This window comes from Mya arenaria, chromosome 13 (assembly GCF_026914265.1).
Source record: "Mya arenaria isolate MELC-2E11 chromosome 13, ASM2691426v1".
NCBI lineage: Eukaryota > Metazoa > Mollusca > Bivalvia > Myida > Myidae > Mya > Mya arenaria.
In genome coordinates this window covers 61565880-61582607 of record NC_069134.1, presented here as the reverse complement: position 1 = coordinate 61582607, position 16728 = coordinate 61565880, and the positions used below count along the sequence as shown (strand labels likewise).

Here is a 16728-nt window from a genome sequence, read left to right as displayed (position 1 = left end):
TTTTTCATATATATTTATTTACAAACACCAATTTTTCACATTATACGCCCATTTGATATAACCATAACCTTAAAAATAATTAACAGCAAGTGTTTATCTTCATAACTGAAAAATAGAATAATAAATCACAATGCTAATTTGAATTCATTATAAAGGCAACTGATTCATACTTCATTTTGAAAATATAACTGTTTTGTTTCAAACCACATCTGGGAAATACCAGAAACTTAAACCATGTTGTTTTCTTGGATATAGTTTGCATAATGAATTGTAAACAAGAGAGTTTTTTGCCTATAACAGGATTTAAATAATGTTTTTAAACACACCTATATAATGAATTATAATACACAAAAAACAGCCAAGAAAGTGCAGTGTTTTATAACTGATATAAGTACATCTTAATAACTGATAAAAGTACATCTCATATACATTCAAAAAATTATAACCAAATTGGCGTTAACAAATACATGAACAACTTAAAATACTTCTTGCATATGACCCCAGCCCTGGGATTCAGTTATGGCTAACAGTAGCTTACGTTAGCTCACACTTAATATTGTGTATCCCTGCTGCATCACAGCCATTTACTGCGAGCAGGGAACCAATTCACAAACGTATTAGCTACAAACACCCTTAGTGAACGCAGGGAAGGTTATATGCTGGTTATACTATTTTTTCTCTCCTCCCTCCTCTTTACAATGTCCTCTATGAACAAAATGTCAATTTTATACAAAATGACAATGTACAATGACCAATGACCCCTAATGTATGACCCCTTTAATGACCCTCAACAATTAAAACAACAGTGCACTAAACAGAGCAGCTGCAAAGTCTCAATTAAAGTAAAGGTGTAGAGCAAGTTATACATCCAATAGCATCATAATCAGTTCATCGAAATAGGGAACTTCCTGAAACACCCCACGTTTATGCAACAGCTTTTATTTAAACTGATGCGGATAAACAATATCATAATTATGCTTTAAGCAAAACACATTGTAATCGATCAATCTGATTAGTTCTTCTAGAATGCTCCATATCGTCATTGGACGAAGTTATTTATAGGCACAATCAAGGAACGTAACACAGTTTTAGTTACACAATGTGTGTTCCCAAAGGGGATAGCTTCGTCCTAGATTATGATTCTAGTGTCATGATAATCCATAACATCAGTTTCTTCTTTCCAAACAAATGTTCCATATTCCATTCTTGATGGTCCTTTTTCCGTTCCACGTGCATTTTTTTTGGTGGTCGTCCAAGTGATACGGATGACTGAGTTTCGCCGGTCGTCCATTTGATACGGATGACCGAGTTTCGCGGCATTGGCTGCAGGGTTATATACACTCAACGGGTTCTGAACCTCTTTTTTTCTTCATGTTTCGGATTTTAACCTTTTTATTGGTATTTTCCTGAAAAATAAAAATGAGACCCCATCTAAAACGGAATTTAAATCATGACATGATAATTGATATGCACTCTCATTTCCAAAATGCATACTAGATTTTGACTGTTACGTCACGAGAATAACTTTAAAAATAAAATATAGATCAATGCATGAGTCCGTTCCAGATTTTGTCCTACCAAACGAAACAGAACATTGAACAGTTTAAGTAACTGGGAGGTAGTATTTTAACATGCACTTAAAGAATCATAGCTCAGAACCATAATGGAAAGTTACTCATACATCAAATGCTTGCGTCACGGAACAAAAACAATTAGCAAACAATTAGCAGACATCTTCATTACAGAAAACAATGACCCATTTCCCCCGTTTTTGTAAACCATTTTTTATCATTTTCCCGATTGTTTGTAAGCCGCTAACAAGTATAAAATGGTAACATTTCACAGTTATTACATACCTACTAATGGTGAATGACCTTCTGTAAACTCTCTTCAAATAGGCAGGTCTAACTGCGTGACTTGTTTAGACCAGATGAAATCCAGCAATCGATGCTCGTGCTTATTGATGTGAGGCTTGGGCGGCCACTCGACCAACACACAGGAAGTGTCAAGAGTGGGCGTGGTCACAGGGTTGTCCATCTCGCTCTTTAACTGGGCATCCTTGTTCAACAGGATTCCCATCTTCTCGCTGTTTTTGATCTGGAAAAGAAGAAATACAGATGTTAGAGACCAAAACAAAATTAGCAAACAATATATCAACCACGTGTCCCATTAAATTGCCCATCATAAACGCTTAAAATCTACTTCGGACTCCACACATTTTGACCAGCTCATTTGCGTTCATACCCCGATAATGACATCAACCCCGCAATTCATTCCTTAAATGAACATTACAGGGACAGATCCAGGATTTGACGTTTAAGGGGGCGCTACTGAAGGGCGTTACCTTAGCCTTGCGCCCCTTCCCAAGAACAAAAATTCATTTGGTTTATAGTGATGGAAGGGGGATTCGGAGCACATTTTAACAATCTCTAATCCAAAAGAATGCATTTAGAGGCGTTTTTGTTTACTCCTAGATTAAAACAAACTAGGTCGATATTTTTTTTTTGGGGGGGGGCGCCCTCTCCCTGGATCCGCTCATGACAGGGACAAGCCCAATAGTCAAAATTTCAAGTTTTAAGTATTTTTTCAAAGAAACAAAACGCATGTGTTTACTTAAAATTAATTTTGCGCTCCCAGAACTGTTCGAGGACGTGATTATATTGACATGGCCAACATCCGTAATCGCTCTGAATTTCTCGGAAGGAGTACAGAAAACATGTGCGTCGTTAATGATCTAGACTTCGTGTACTTTAATCCCATCATGTTCTAGGAAGTTAAATGTCTACACGGGGAAACACCAGTAGGCCTAATACGCGGAAACCGAGTTTTACTTCCTAAGTTAAAAATGTAATATCATACAACACTTCGTTAAATGAACCTTTATCAAATGCACACAAAGCGTGATAAATAATAACATTTAACCTTTGTAGTGGCTTGCATTCAACTCATCCTGATTTTTAACTTCATAAATTTACGTAATTAACATTGCAAAGAACGACTACTCTCGGTTAAAAAGGAACAAGTCACGTTTTCATTGTAGATACGAATCTAAATGAGTGTACAAAGTTGAATTAATTTAAATAAATGCAAATACTAACTTTTTCACCACGATGACTATTTGGCAAGCTACAAAACCGTACCTTGATGACTTGTATGTCGTTTTCAAGGCAGTACGCTTCAATGAGCTTGTGTTGCATGGACGTTGTGATGTCCGCAGGCGCCGTTTCCGGTAGCACGCACACCATAACCTCTTCCGGTCGCGTGGTGAGACGGCTGGCACTATCGAACACACCACAAACAAGCCTTCCGTCGTCCCTCGCTCTCACTAGGACCTTACACAGGCATTGGCCTGAAGACTTCTCAATTCTGGAATAATAAAAAATAAATGTTAGAATTTGATATATTACATACTTCATTTAAATACTTATATGTTTATAGCACATCAAAATAAATTCATATCAGTGCTACTAGAGAGAAAGTGTAACTTTAATAGTGGTGACACCTCCCCCCCCCCCGGAGAGGGTGGATAAACACCTTAATTAGACATTTCCATATATAATATATATTATATATACACAATACTAATTATAACATGCAACTCAAGCGTTGTTTCCCAGGAAACGCAGGTAACCAGTTGTGCAATACTATTATCATCAAAAGCTTTAAGACCACCTTAGTCGATCAATAGGACACGTGGAATAAATTATATATACAAATAATGCGACAAAAAGAAGAAAAAAAGTAGAAACTTACTTTTTCTCTGGCATGCTGATTTCTTCGTGATCTGGTAGCGTCATTTTTAGTCCAAAATTTGTTAAAACACTGCTTTAATCACAAAAATAAACTGTTGGTAACTATACGTCCTAACTGTTTGCAATAAGACTTTGGAATGTCAGATTAAAGCACACTCACATGGTTTCTATCGGTAATCAGGACTTCCCCTATTGCGTGTAAAAACTTGTCGGCCGGGAAACACCTTGACCTCAGCTCTGATTGGCTTAACACCTGCGCAATTCACTGATGTAAAATTGTGGAATTCCGTATTGCATTATACGTTCACAGGAATGATTTTGATTTTAGACACTAAATAAGATTCATTGTGGATTCCTTTAGCCATATGTAAAAGAAAACTTGGAATAACCGATGAAAAAGGTCATATAAATGTGAAAAATGTCATGCGGTAGGTCAAATTCTCCCAACCTTGTAGGTCACGTGATCGTGGGAATTTCCAAAATCAGAAACGTAGCGAAATCGTTGAAGTTATTGCACAACGTTGTGTTACGAAGCTTTCTATCCCGGGAAGCCGAGCCCGGACCTGTTTAGCTAGAATTCTATTTTTAGATATTACGTTAGATAAACGTTTTCCAAGGCCAAATCCATGATGGTCTCGCCAGCGTGGAGGCCACGTTATAAGTAATATTGATATACTTAATAATTTGACTTGCTGTCATCTGACTTTCAAAGGGCGGCTGATGCAATTAGATACCGAATTTCAATTGGGTCATACTTTGTTTCTGGGGCTCTTCGTTACCCGTGGAACGTTAATTAGTACCAGATTTTAGGCATCTTATACCTAGGGGCAGGATGCGTTTTTAAGCCACACCCTATAAGCCACGCCCCCCCCCACCCCCCAAATATATATATATATATATATATATATATATATATATATATATATATATATATATATATATATATATATATATATATATATACATAAAAAATAGATGTATAAGAATGAATAAAAATCCCCAGGCTTACTTATATGATGGGGGAACTGTAAATTGTAATAGCTAACAAGAATTATACATATTATCCTATTATTCTATAACCTTTGTACTAGTCTATAAAATGTATAATTCTTGATAGTTATTACTAGTAACAGTTCCCCCATCATTATTAATAAGCCTGGGAATATTTATTTATTTTTTATATATTTGTTTGTTGTTGGTGTTGTTTAAATTGGGGTAAAAAATACAATAAAGAATATAGGATAGGAAATCAAGTTTAGCAAACTTTTGTTAATTCCTCCCCCTCCTCCTTTCATATTTGCACTTTCGTATCGGAACAATTGTGTGGGTATTATGAAACAGTCTACTTGTTTGTAAATTATTCAAGGGCGAAATCTTGTGGAATGTGTTTATTACGTAAAGATTCTTTCGTAAGAGTACGCCAGTTTTTATCAGTGTTTAGGTTATTGTTGGCGCGAGTATACATACATTAAAGGGGAAGCTAATGTTGTTTTTTGAACAATTATATCATACTCAGTAATGCCAATATTTGCAAGAAAGACAACTCCAAAATCAGATGTCTGCAATATGCTGGTATGAGTTGTACCGCTTGTTGTCAATCGTTACAGGCAATGTAATAACATTATTAATTTTGAATTACGTGGTTTGATCAATCAGTTTTTTTACTATTGTAGAAATGCGCTTCTATATGTCGTGTTGAACTCGAAATAATAAAAAAATGAACCCTTTTTTAAATAATTAGATTTTTTACACGCTACCCTATATTCATAAAGAAATCTTATTTCTTCTATAATTTACACTTTATTTCACATATGCGTCCGTCGGAAATAAAAAATTAATCGATTTTGGAAGTATTCTTTACTTTAGGACACCGATGCTCCATGTAATTATATACCTAAAAAGACACATTTTACGATATCCCTATCATAAACATAACCTTGTAAAAATGCGTCGTCCTTGAATCGATCCAAGGTCGTCATCTTGGTAGGCAAATTTGCTATTACACCAAAGAAATTAATTAATTACATAAACTACACAATTTAAAAAATGTGCGTCGGCCGGGAATCGAACCCGGATCGACTGCTTGGAAGGCAACCATGCTAACCTTTACACCACCGACGCCTCATCCACACATGTTGGACATAATAAGTGAAAACTGTGCAGTAGCCTTGTGACATACGACGTTCGATTGCAATCGATTGAAATCTTAAAAAGAAGTAGGCAATTCCGAACTGGTGTCATTTGCCCTTTAAGATAACTCTTTATTTTTCGTTTATATTAATATATTTTTTTATAGAACATTACAAAATCCACATTTTTTTTTTGACAATTGAACGCTGGAAACGTTTAACGTGACACTCTTATTCAAAATCAATACATACACATGCATAACAAACATAGATTTAGAGGGATAAAACTTTAACTTACTAAATCATGCATTTATGGAAAATATTAATTACTGATAACAAGTTTATAACCGTGTACTTAATAGCTGAAAACGCAAAATTATGAAATGATTGGTGAGTGCTAAAATATTTACTGTGATCTACTATAGTCACAAAAGGTAGATATACCGTGTTTTCTGCACCTTTTTAAATTAAACTCGGAATCCTTCATACGATCCATTATTTACGACATTTTATTCTTCTCTCTTGGTAAAAAAAACCCACGTGTTTAAACTATGGCAAATCTTCTTTGGGAGTAATAGTGCATCTTTAAATGTCATAATTCTATTTTTGGGAGTCAACATGGTTAAAGCACATACAATTTGGTATTTATGCATCCTCGGCACACCAGTGTATCATAACCTATACGAGGCACCCCAGTATACACTGGGGTGCCGAGGATGGTATTTATGGTAACCCCGGGTTGACTCTTTAAGGGCAGACTCCACTAATTAAGTATCCTTAATAATCACTAGTCTGACAATTGACCGAATTGCATTCAAGATAACACACATTTTTAGTGCATCATGACCCCAAAGACCATATATGGATAGAAATCTCCACTTGTGTATTCGGAAAAATGACCATATCTGATGAACGAGAACAAACGATACCGTGAAAATGAAAACAATAAAAATTAGATCAAGTAGATCCAGCATGTTCAGTTTGTTTTGAAAGTAAAAACCACTCAGCTAATTGTTAGGCAATGAACCGAGATGGTAAAACCATACGTTAACAAGGACGTAGCTAGCCCAGAATTGATGTGCAGGCCCAGTTTGCTAGCAGAGAGAGGGGAGGCCCGGTTCGCAAGCGGGGGGAGGGGGAGGGGAGGCCCAGTTTGCTAGCGGGGAGGGGGATCTATTTGTTTATAATGCGGGGTATTGCTACGCCAGTGTTTGATTTCTGTCATGTGTTATTTAAAAGTAATAAGGCGTGTAACAATACGTACAAAAAGTAGGCATTTCCGAAGTGGTGTTTCTTTACCTACATCCGCGGTTGTTTTAAATAGAAAATGAAAGAGTTGTTTCCAATTGCAGTTCAATTAGGGCGTTTTTATTTGTAATAAACTAGTTTTGGTTTTAAAATCGGTTTCCCGAACTGTGTATTTGTTGTTACAGTTTCAAATAAAATGAGAACCAGTTTCATCGTTTGTTTTACGCAAACCGAAACTGGTTTTCGAAACATCGAAACCCCCTCCAGAGGCACTTCCGTCGGTTGTTCTATTTATAAACTAGTTCAATTTGAAAAAAACAACATGGCGGTCAGTGATCCAACACGCGCCGGAACACCATTTAGTTAAAACAAGCAATTGACCATCTGCGATATCATTGTTTTGAAGAAATTCAGAAGTAATGGCTACATGCAGAAGCTCCATCATGTTGTTTAAATTGTACATAAAACCATGCATTTGTAACTTCAAACAAAACTTTTGAAAAAGGTTTCCAAACCGCAGAAACCAAAATTAGTTTGGGATGAATAAAAAAGCCTATATAAAAGGGGTGCTAATATTGTTTTTAAACAATTGTAGCATCATTCGGAACTCCTCGGCCATTTTCCATCGAAAACAACCTCGGATGTATGCCGGTGCATGAGTAGAAGTAGTTCGGCTAAGAATTATAATAGTATTTATAAATAGTAGTGTTTAAACCTGTATGTGTATGTCTCAGTTTAAAATGATTGCCAGAGAAGTTTTTATTTGCATAAATAATTCAAATTCTCAAAAATAGAATCATAACTTTTAACTGCTAAGTTGTAATAACTACACAATCTGCTTGAAAAAGAGTAAATGTAATGTATTCTGACATTGTAAACCATCCATATACAGCCGAAGCTGTTTTCTATGGAAAATGACCGAGGAGTTCCGAATGTTATAGTATACAGAGTTAATACCATAATAGGCAAGAAGGACAACTCCAAAATGAAATGTGTCCAATATGGTCCTATCAGTTATACCGCTTGGTAAACCTGTAGTGTTATTATCCTTGCAAAGGTCGCCAATATAACGTAAACTAGGATTAAGAACAAGGCCATGTGATATTTATTATTATTTTTTTAGTATTCAAAATTACTTCGTATGGCCAAATAGTGTTTAGTTTTACTTTTGTAAAAATGCGCTTAAACTCGAAATTATGAAAATAAAATAGAGCCTCTTCTCCAAATAATTGCATTTTTTAAAATGTGCGCGTCGGTTAAAGACGCACTCTTACGCCCAAATAAGATTTACCACAATTAATAATATTGTTTAAATAAAAGGGATGCATTAATAAATGTCGAAACAATGGTTCTGATTAAGGATGCCGAGTTTAATTAGAAAGAAATGAGCATTAAACACGTTAATTCTACCGTATGAGACTATAGTAGATCACAGAAAATCATTCATCATTCACCAATCATTTAATATTTTTGCGCTTTCTGCTATTAAATACACGGTTACAATCTTGTTATCAGTAATTAATATTCTCCATAAATGCAATATTTTGTAAGTACTAAAAGATTTATCACTCAAAATTGACGTTTGTTATACATGTGTATGCATTTATTTTGAATAAGAGTATCACTTTAATAAAGAAATATCCTTATTCCCTGCATATTCTACGCATTATAAAATATGCGTCGGCCGGAAATTGAACCCGGATCGACTGCTTGAAAGATTTTTGTTCAACAGACGCTCAAGGCAATTATGTTTTTGAAAAACACATTATATATTTGCACCTCAACTTTACTTATTTAAATGAACTGCCTTTCGGCAATTGCGAATATTTACCGATAAACGCAACTTCTCCGGATATGATCGGATCGTGAATCATCGGATAAAAGGGGATATATATATATATATACATTTGTATGTAAATTGAAATTTGTTTATCCTGATATTGTTTATAATTTGTCAGCAGTTCCCGAAAAACGTGTATGAACATGCAAGAAAGTGTTAATTTATTATATGTTAAATGTATTGTTGTCATTAGTGTTTCAACATGTTTTACGTTTAAAAGTGATCTATAGTGAGTGTGTTTTTTTTACCCGCGTTATTGTTACGTAATTTCATAAACTGTTTCCGGTTATAGTCATGTTATTCCTTTTACAGAATGGATGAGAAAGAATGTAGTATTTTTTAACAATTCTTGAATAAAACAATGAATTATTGGTGCAAATGTAAATAATGAATTGCGAGATTGATGTCAGTATCAGATTATGAACGCAGTTGGGCTGGTTAAAGCGTGTGGAGTCCGAATATGCGTCGACTGGTAATCGAACCCGGATCGACTGCATGGAAGGCAACCATTCTAACCTCTACACCACCGTCGCTTCTATTTATTACAAAATGACCTGAGAAAGTGTGCACTATGCATGGAGTTAAATGAAAAAAAAACATTTTGGACGTTTATAAAATAATATTATATAATATACATCATGTGTTTCCGATCTCCAAAAGATCACTGTGTCGGGTTTAACATGATTAAAATGATGTGACCAAACTGAGGCTGTTCCACTCGTGAAAATATTGCTTTTCATGATCATTCTTATCTTACAACGAATTCAACAAATATCATCTATGAAATGTTTTCAAGAGGACAGTGCCAAACTGAAATAAATATTTATTTCTGCAGACGTTTCCTTTTATATTGGATCATATCAATATAATAATTGTGCTGTTTATAAACGACATTTAAGGCGGACTTTCGCTTAAATATAGGTCACATCATTTAAGCATATTTTATACACATGTACTCGTACTGCACACAAAACAATATTTTTGGTCCGTACCGTATAATAAGAGGCGTCGGTGGTGTAAAGGTTAGCATGGTTGCCTTCCAAGCAGTCGATATGGGCTCGATTCCCGGCCGACGCACATTTTGATATACTTGTATGTTCTTTATGCCATGAATATCGTATACTGTGTCTTACTTAGGGATATATGGGGGCCTTACATGGAGCGTCGGAATGAACTGTTAGAAATGTTTCCTCCCAATCCGTGTGATTTATAATGTGTATATATTGAAATAAATAAGAATACGTGATGTACAACAAATGTAATACAACGCGTACAATCATAGAGGATTTTTAAAAAAAGCCGTGTATTACTTAAGAATGTGCGGAATAATGGGTTATTATTGTTATCTTTAAAACCGTCAATATCGCTCAATTATAACCAAGGCCTGTGTTCAGACAAACGAAAAGATCATTGTGCCAAGTTGAACATGTTTGAAATGATGTGACCAAACTGAGGCTGCACCACTCGTGAAATCTGCATTTCATGATCACTCTTATCTTACACCAAAATTCAACAAATATCCTCCATGGATTTTTTTCAAAGTGGAAAGCGGCAAACTGAAATATGTATTCATATCTGAATAAATTTCCTTTGAAATTGGACCATATCAACATAATGATTCTGCTGCTTATAAACAACAATTAAGGCTGACTATGGTTTAAATAAAGGTCGCATACTTTCAGGACAAATATTCCCTTTTTATAAAGCTTACTGGAAATAAATCAATTTTTGGCCGTGGTGAATAACAACAGGCGTCGGTGGTGTAAAGGTTAGCATGGTTGCCTTCCAAGCAGTCGATCCGGGTTCGATTCCCGGCCGACGCACATTTTAATATTACATGTATGTTATTTAAGCCCAGGATATCGTAAAATATGTCTTGCTTAGGAATAAAAAGGGAGCTTCGACGGTCCAAAGATAAGAATGGTTGCCTTCAAAAAATTCGATCTGCGTTCCATTCCCGACGACGCCTATTTTTACAATGTGTTTTGTTTTTGTAAAGAACATCGAATACTGTGTCTTTTTAAGGATATAACTATATACATGGAGAACCGGGATGAACGGTTAGAATTTTTTCCCTCCAATCCGTCGATCTGTGATATATAATGTGCAGATATTGTAAGAAATGAAATATTTTTTAGAATACGTAATGTACAAAGCAAATGTTAAAAAACGTGTATGATCGTCGAGGAATATTCAAAAAGCCGTGTATAACTTAAGAATGCTCGGAAAAATGGTTTGATATAGTTATCTCTAAAACCGTCAATATCGCGCGATAATAACCATGGCCTTTGTTCAGACAGACGAAAAGATCACTGTGCCGGGTTTAACATGTTTAAAATGATGTGACCTAACTGAGAATGCGCAACTCGTGATAATATTGCTTTATAAGATCACTCTTATCTTACACCGGAATTGAACAAATATGCTTTATGATTTGTTTTCTAGAGGACAATTTCAAACAGAAATATGTAATTATTTCTGCAGACCATTTTATTGAAAAATGGACAGTTTCAATACAATGATTGTGCTGTTTTTAAACAACATTTAGGGCGTACTATCGGTTAAGTATAGGTCGCATAAATTCAACACAATTTATTCCCTCTTTATAAGCGCGTACCTCACGGACACAGATATGTTTTTGGGCTTTACTCTGTAGTAAAAGGCGTCGGTGGTGTAAAGGTTAGCATGGTTGCCTTCCAAGCAGTCGATCCGGCTTCGATTCCCGGCCGACGCACATTTTTATATTGTGTAGTTTATGTCATGAATATCGTCATATGTGTCTTGCATAGGAATATACAGGGAGCTTCAGCGTTATATAGTTTTGTATGGTTGCCTTCAAGAACTCGATCTGCGTTCGAATCCCGACAACGCCTATTTTTTAATGTGGTCTTAATGTAAGAATATCGCATTCTGTGTCTTTTTATGGACATTAGTACATGGTGCGCCGGGGTGAGCGGTTAGAATTGTTTCCAGCCAATCCGTCTATCTGTGATTTATAATGTGTAGATAATCTCAGAAAGAAGAGTATTATTAGAATAAGTAGTGTATAAAACAACCGTTATAAAATGCGCATAACCTTCGAATATTTTTTAAAAAGCTATGTATTACTTAAGAATGCTCGGAATAATGAATTATTATAGTTATCTTTAAACCCATCAATATCGCGCTTAAAAAACCAAGGCCTATATTGAAACAATCGAAACGATTACTGTGCCGGGTTTAACAACGTTGAAATGATGTGGCCAACCTTAGAGGCTGCGCCACTCATAAAAACATTGCTTTTTATGATCACTCTTATATAACACCAAAAGTCAACAAATATCCTCCATGGTTTTTTACCAACAGGGCTGCGACAAACTGATATATGCATTTATCAATGCAGATTCTTCCTTTGAAATTGGACCATATCCATGTCATAGGGTGAGAAAAACGTGCAGCCAGACCGGGGCTCGAACCCGGTACCCCTCGCTGACTGAGGTACCGGACCGCTTACACAACTTTTCAACAACTGTAAAGGTAAGTATACCGTGACATACTTACCTGCCACGTTGGAATTCGTTCCCGAATTAACCGGAATAAGAACAAGGTTAACATAATCTCGACGAAACCACGGATAGAATATTGAGTATATATATATATATACAGACACTGTCCCTCGTTTGGCGCCATTTGTCACAGGGTGAGAAAAACGTGCAGCCAGACCGGGGCCTTGATCGGGGACCCCTTGTTGACAGGGAGAGTGCTTTACCGACTGAGCTACCGGACCGCTGAAACACCTTCTCAAAACCTGTAAAGGTACGTATACCGCGACATACTCCCCCGCCAATTTGGAATTCGTCCCCGAATTAACAGGAGTGAGAAAAAGGTTAACATGATCTCGATGAAACCACGGGTATGACATTGAGTATATATACAGACACGGCCCCACTTTTGGCGCCATTTGTCACAGGGTCGCAAAAACGTGCAGCCAGACCAGGGCTCGAGCTGGGGACACCTCGCTGACAGGGTGATTGCTTTACAGACTAAGCTACCGGACCGCTCACACACATTCTTAACATTGGTAAAGGTAAGTTTACCGTAACATAAATGCAATGTTTGTGCTGTAATTAAACAACATTTAAGGCGGTCTTTCGTTTAAATATAGGTCGCATATTAATTTCAGCACAGATATTTGTTTTTATATGCGCATACTGCACACAAAACAATATTTTTGGGGCCGTTTCGTGTAGAAGAAGCGTCGGTGGTGTAAAGGTTAGCATGGTTGCCTTCCAAGCAGTCGATCCGGGTTCGATTCCCGGCCGACGCACATTTTTAAATTGCTTGTTAGGAATATAAAGGGAGCTTCGATAGATTAAAGTTTAGCATGGTTGTTTTCAAAGAAGTCGATCTGCGTTCCATTCCCAACAACGCCAATTTTTACAATGTGGTGTTTATGTAAAGAAATCCACATACTGTGTTAAGTACATGGGGCGCCGGGGTGAACGATTAGAATTGTTTCCTCCCAGTCCGTCGATCTGTGATTTATAATGTGTAAATATTCTAAGGAATAAGAGTATTTTAAGAATACATAGCGTAAGAAACAAATGTTATATAACGCGCTTAACCGTCGAGGAATATTTAATAAGTCGTGTATAAATTTGGAATGTTCGGAATAATGGTTTATTAGAGTAATATCGCGCATAGAAAACCAAGGCCTTTGTTCAGACAATTGAAAAATGTATTTATTATTGCAGGCTTTTTCTTTGAAATTTGACCATATCAATGTCTCAGACGAGAAAAATGTGCACCCAGACTGGGGCTCGAACCCGGGAACCCTCGCTGACAGGAGGAGTGTTTTACCGACTGAGACACGGACCGCTTACACTCCTTCTCAGCACATGTATAGGTAAGTATACCGTGACATATTTCCCTCTCCAAGTTGGAATTTGTCCCCGAATTAACAGGAATAAGAACAAGGTTAACATGTTCTCGACGAAACAACGGATATGACATTGAGTATATATACATACACAGCCTCTCGTTTGGCGCCTTTTATCACAAGGTGAGTAAAAACGTAACGCCAGACCGGGGTTCGAGCCGGTGACACATCGCTGACAGGGCAATTGCCTTATGCTACGTTTACACTATGTTCCCGGTGGCCACGGCAGCCCCGTTTCAGACAACCGTGGAGAAAACGGGATAAACGTTAGACAGCGCGGGGGAACGGGATATGCAAACGTGACAGACCGTTATTGCCGTGCATGCCGGGCCAGAATTTTACACTGTCAAAAAAATTGCCACGGCAGCCACGGTGTGGATGAGAAACGTAGTAGGTCGTAGTAAAACGGGGTAAACGCAATGACACGTGACAGTACGTGACAGTACGTAATAGGCCGTTACACAACTTATAAATCGTCCATAGGGGGGCGGGAATATGTAATCCCCGGCATCTGAAGTTCCTTTCTAGTTTTATCACGTTGTGCTTCGTTTTGTCACGGTTTTCACGGCAAGCGAGGGTGGACGATAGCCGTTTCTTTACGTTTCATTTGCGGTGAAAACACAAAATCTTCTTCATCTTTGGAATTCATGTTTACTTGTCGAAGTATTCTGATACAGTGATTGCTGTTGCCTGGGAGATTTTCTTTATACCGTGGACACAAACGTAATCCAAAGCTCTGCGGTGTTCGCGTTCGATGCATAGGAGGCCTTGACAAAATGTGGAAAACGCATCAGACCTAGATGAAGACGTGAACACGTGAGGGATCCTATCAGAACGTATCGGACCGGGACGCAACGTACATGCATCCCTGGTAGACCGCGCCCGGACCTTAGTGCGCCTTGGACGAACCACTTTTTCGCCCCTACGGCTTGTCACGGTTACCTTGATAAAACGTGAGGAAACTTAGCACAACCTTACAAAACTTTTTAATGGAGACAAAAATGGCCAAAATCCCACGGCGAAATACGTTTCGGGCAAACGGGGCTGCCGTGGCCACCGGGAACATAGTGTAAACGTAGCATTACCGACTGAGCTACCGGACCGCTCACACACCTTCTCAACACCGGTAAAGGTAAGTACACCTTGACATAAAGGTAATGATAATTTTGCTGTAATTAAACAACAATTAAGGCGGTCTATCGGTTAACTATAGGTCGCTTAATTTCAGCACAACTATTCCCTTTGTTTACGCGCATTCTGCGCACAAAATGATATTTTGGCCGAATCATGTAAGAAGAGGTGTCGGTGGTGTAACGGTTAGCATGGTTGATGGTTCGATCCGGGTTCGATTCCTGGCCGACGCACATTATTAAATTGCTTGTATGTAATTTATGCCATGAGTATCGTATAAGAGTCTTGCTAAGTGATAATAGGGAGCTTCGGTGGTTTCAAGTTTAGCATGGTTGCCTTCAAAGGACTCGATCCGCGTTCGATTCCCGACGACGCTTACCTTTACAATGTGGTGTTTATGTCGAGAATATCGCATAATGTTTCTTATAAAGGATAAAACTACCTTGAGCGCCGGGATGAACAGTTAGAATTTATTCTTTCCAATCCGTCGATCTGTGATTTATAATGTGGAAGAAATAAGTGTATATTAAGAATATGTAGTGTACAAAAGAAATTTTATAAAACGTGCATAACCGTCGAGGAAATTTTAAAAAGCCGTGTAGTACTAAGAATGTTCGTAATAATAGTTTATTATAGTTATCTTTGAAACCATTAATATCGCGCTTAGAAAACCAGACAAATGTAAAGATCACTGTGCCGGGTTTAACATGTTTGATATAATGTGACCAAACTGAGGCTGCGCCACGCGTGAAAGTGTTGCTTTTTATGATTTCGCATTTCTTTTACCGAAATTCAACAAGTATCTTCAATAGATTTTTTCCAAGTGGACAGCGGCAAACTGAAATATGTTTTCATATCTGAATAATTTTCCTTTAAAAGTGGACAATAAAATGAGTGTGCTGCTTTTAAACAACATTTAAGGCTGACTACGGTTTAAGGTATTAGCCGCGTAATACACACTTTTTTAAAAGCTTTAACCGACAACATAGTTATAATCACGGTACACTATGGGACTTTTATCCAAATTTTGAAGATTTTTTACCGTGAATTAAATAAGTTATTTATGTTTCATTACACCCACCCCCAAACTCCAAGGGCTACAAAGAGCGACAAGTAAATATTTTGTCTATATTTGAATTTTTTTCGCATTATCAGAGATTATGAAATAAACACAACAGTTTCTGGTAAAATAAACTTCAGTTAAAAGAAAACTTAAGTTCAAACGAACACATTATTGATACACATGGAACAAATCATTTTGATTGATCTTATGATTCTTCGGAAAAGAGCAGTTTTTCGATGTTTGAAAATATATAGCAGTTTTATAAAATTCATAAAAAATAGTTAACTATAAGGCAAGCTGCTGAAATCATTTTAGATATTATCTATGATGTCTATTGAACAATTTAAAAGACAATTTATGATAGTCTACCGTCCAGTTTTGAAGAAAATATACATAATGTCATGTTACCATACATTTTTATAGCTAATAAAATGCTTAAAAATCAACCTTTTTCTTGTTAAAAATTATAAAGCTTAATTGGACTTATTCATAAAATGTACTCTTTCAAATAAATGAATTTTACTTATGATACTAACTCAAAATACAGAGTTTAAAACAAATTAGTGTACTTTTAAACTAAAATATGTGAAGAAACAAGAACACTAAGTGGGCTCGCCCCTCCAAAAATATCAGAGTGAAAATTCTCA

The 16728-nt window shown here is 36.7% G+C and overlaps 1 protein-coding gene and 4 non-coding genes across 6 annotated transcripts; 3 read left to right on the top strand and 2 right to left on the bottom strand.

Moving 5' to 3' along the window:
- LOC128213215 (growth arrest and DNA damage-inducible protein GADD45 alpha-like) lies at positions 1-3914 on the bottom strand. 2 transcript variants are annotated; one of them, XM_052918773.1, is made up of 4 exons: positions 3754-3909; positions 3141-3366; positions 1857-2097; positions 1-1406 (listed from the first exon to the last, which is right to left on the bottom strand). In XM_052918773.1, exons 1-3 carry the CDS (start codon positions 3795-3797, stop codon positions 1891-1893), a joined length of 477 nt encoding a protein of 158 aa, XP_052774733.1. In that variant the 5' UTR covers positions 3798-3909; the 3' UTR covers positions 1-1406; positions 1857-1890. The 2 variants fall into 2 exon arrangements, with proteins under 2 accessions (XP_052774733.1, XP_052774734.1); XM_052918774.1 differs by lacking the exon at positions 1-1406 and having other exon boundaries at positions 1856-2097; positions 3754-3914.
- A 1887-nt stretch (positions 3915-5801) lies between these two features.
- Trnag-ucc (transfer RNA glycine (anticodon UCC)) lies at positions 5802-5873 on the bottom strand. Its single transcript has one exon. It is a non-coding gene; the product is annotated as a tRNA-Gly (tRNA).
- Positions 5874-10720: 4847 nt separating this feature from the next.
- Positions 10721-10792, top strand: Trnag-ucc (transfer RNA glycine (anticodon UCC)). The gene has a single exon. It is a non-coding gene; the product is annotated as a tRNA-Gly (tRNA).
- An 839-nt stretch (positions 10793-11631) lies between these two features.
- Trnag-ucc (transfer RNA glycine (anticodon UCC)) lies at positions 11632-11703 on the top strand. The gene has a single exon. It is a non-coding gene; the product is annotated as a tRNA-Gly (tRNA).
- A 1500-nt stretch (positions 11704-13203) lies between these two features.
- On the top strand, positions 13204-13275 carry Trnag-ucc (transfer RNA glycine (anticodon UCC)). Its single transcript has one exon. It is a non-coding gene; the product is annotated as a tRNA-Gly (tRNA).
- Positions 13276-16728: the final 3453 nt, after the last annotated feature.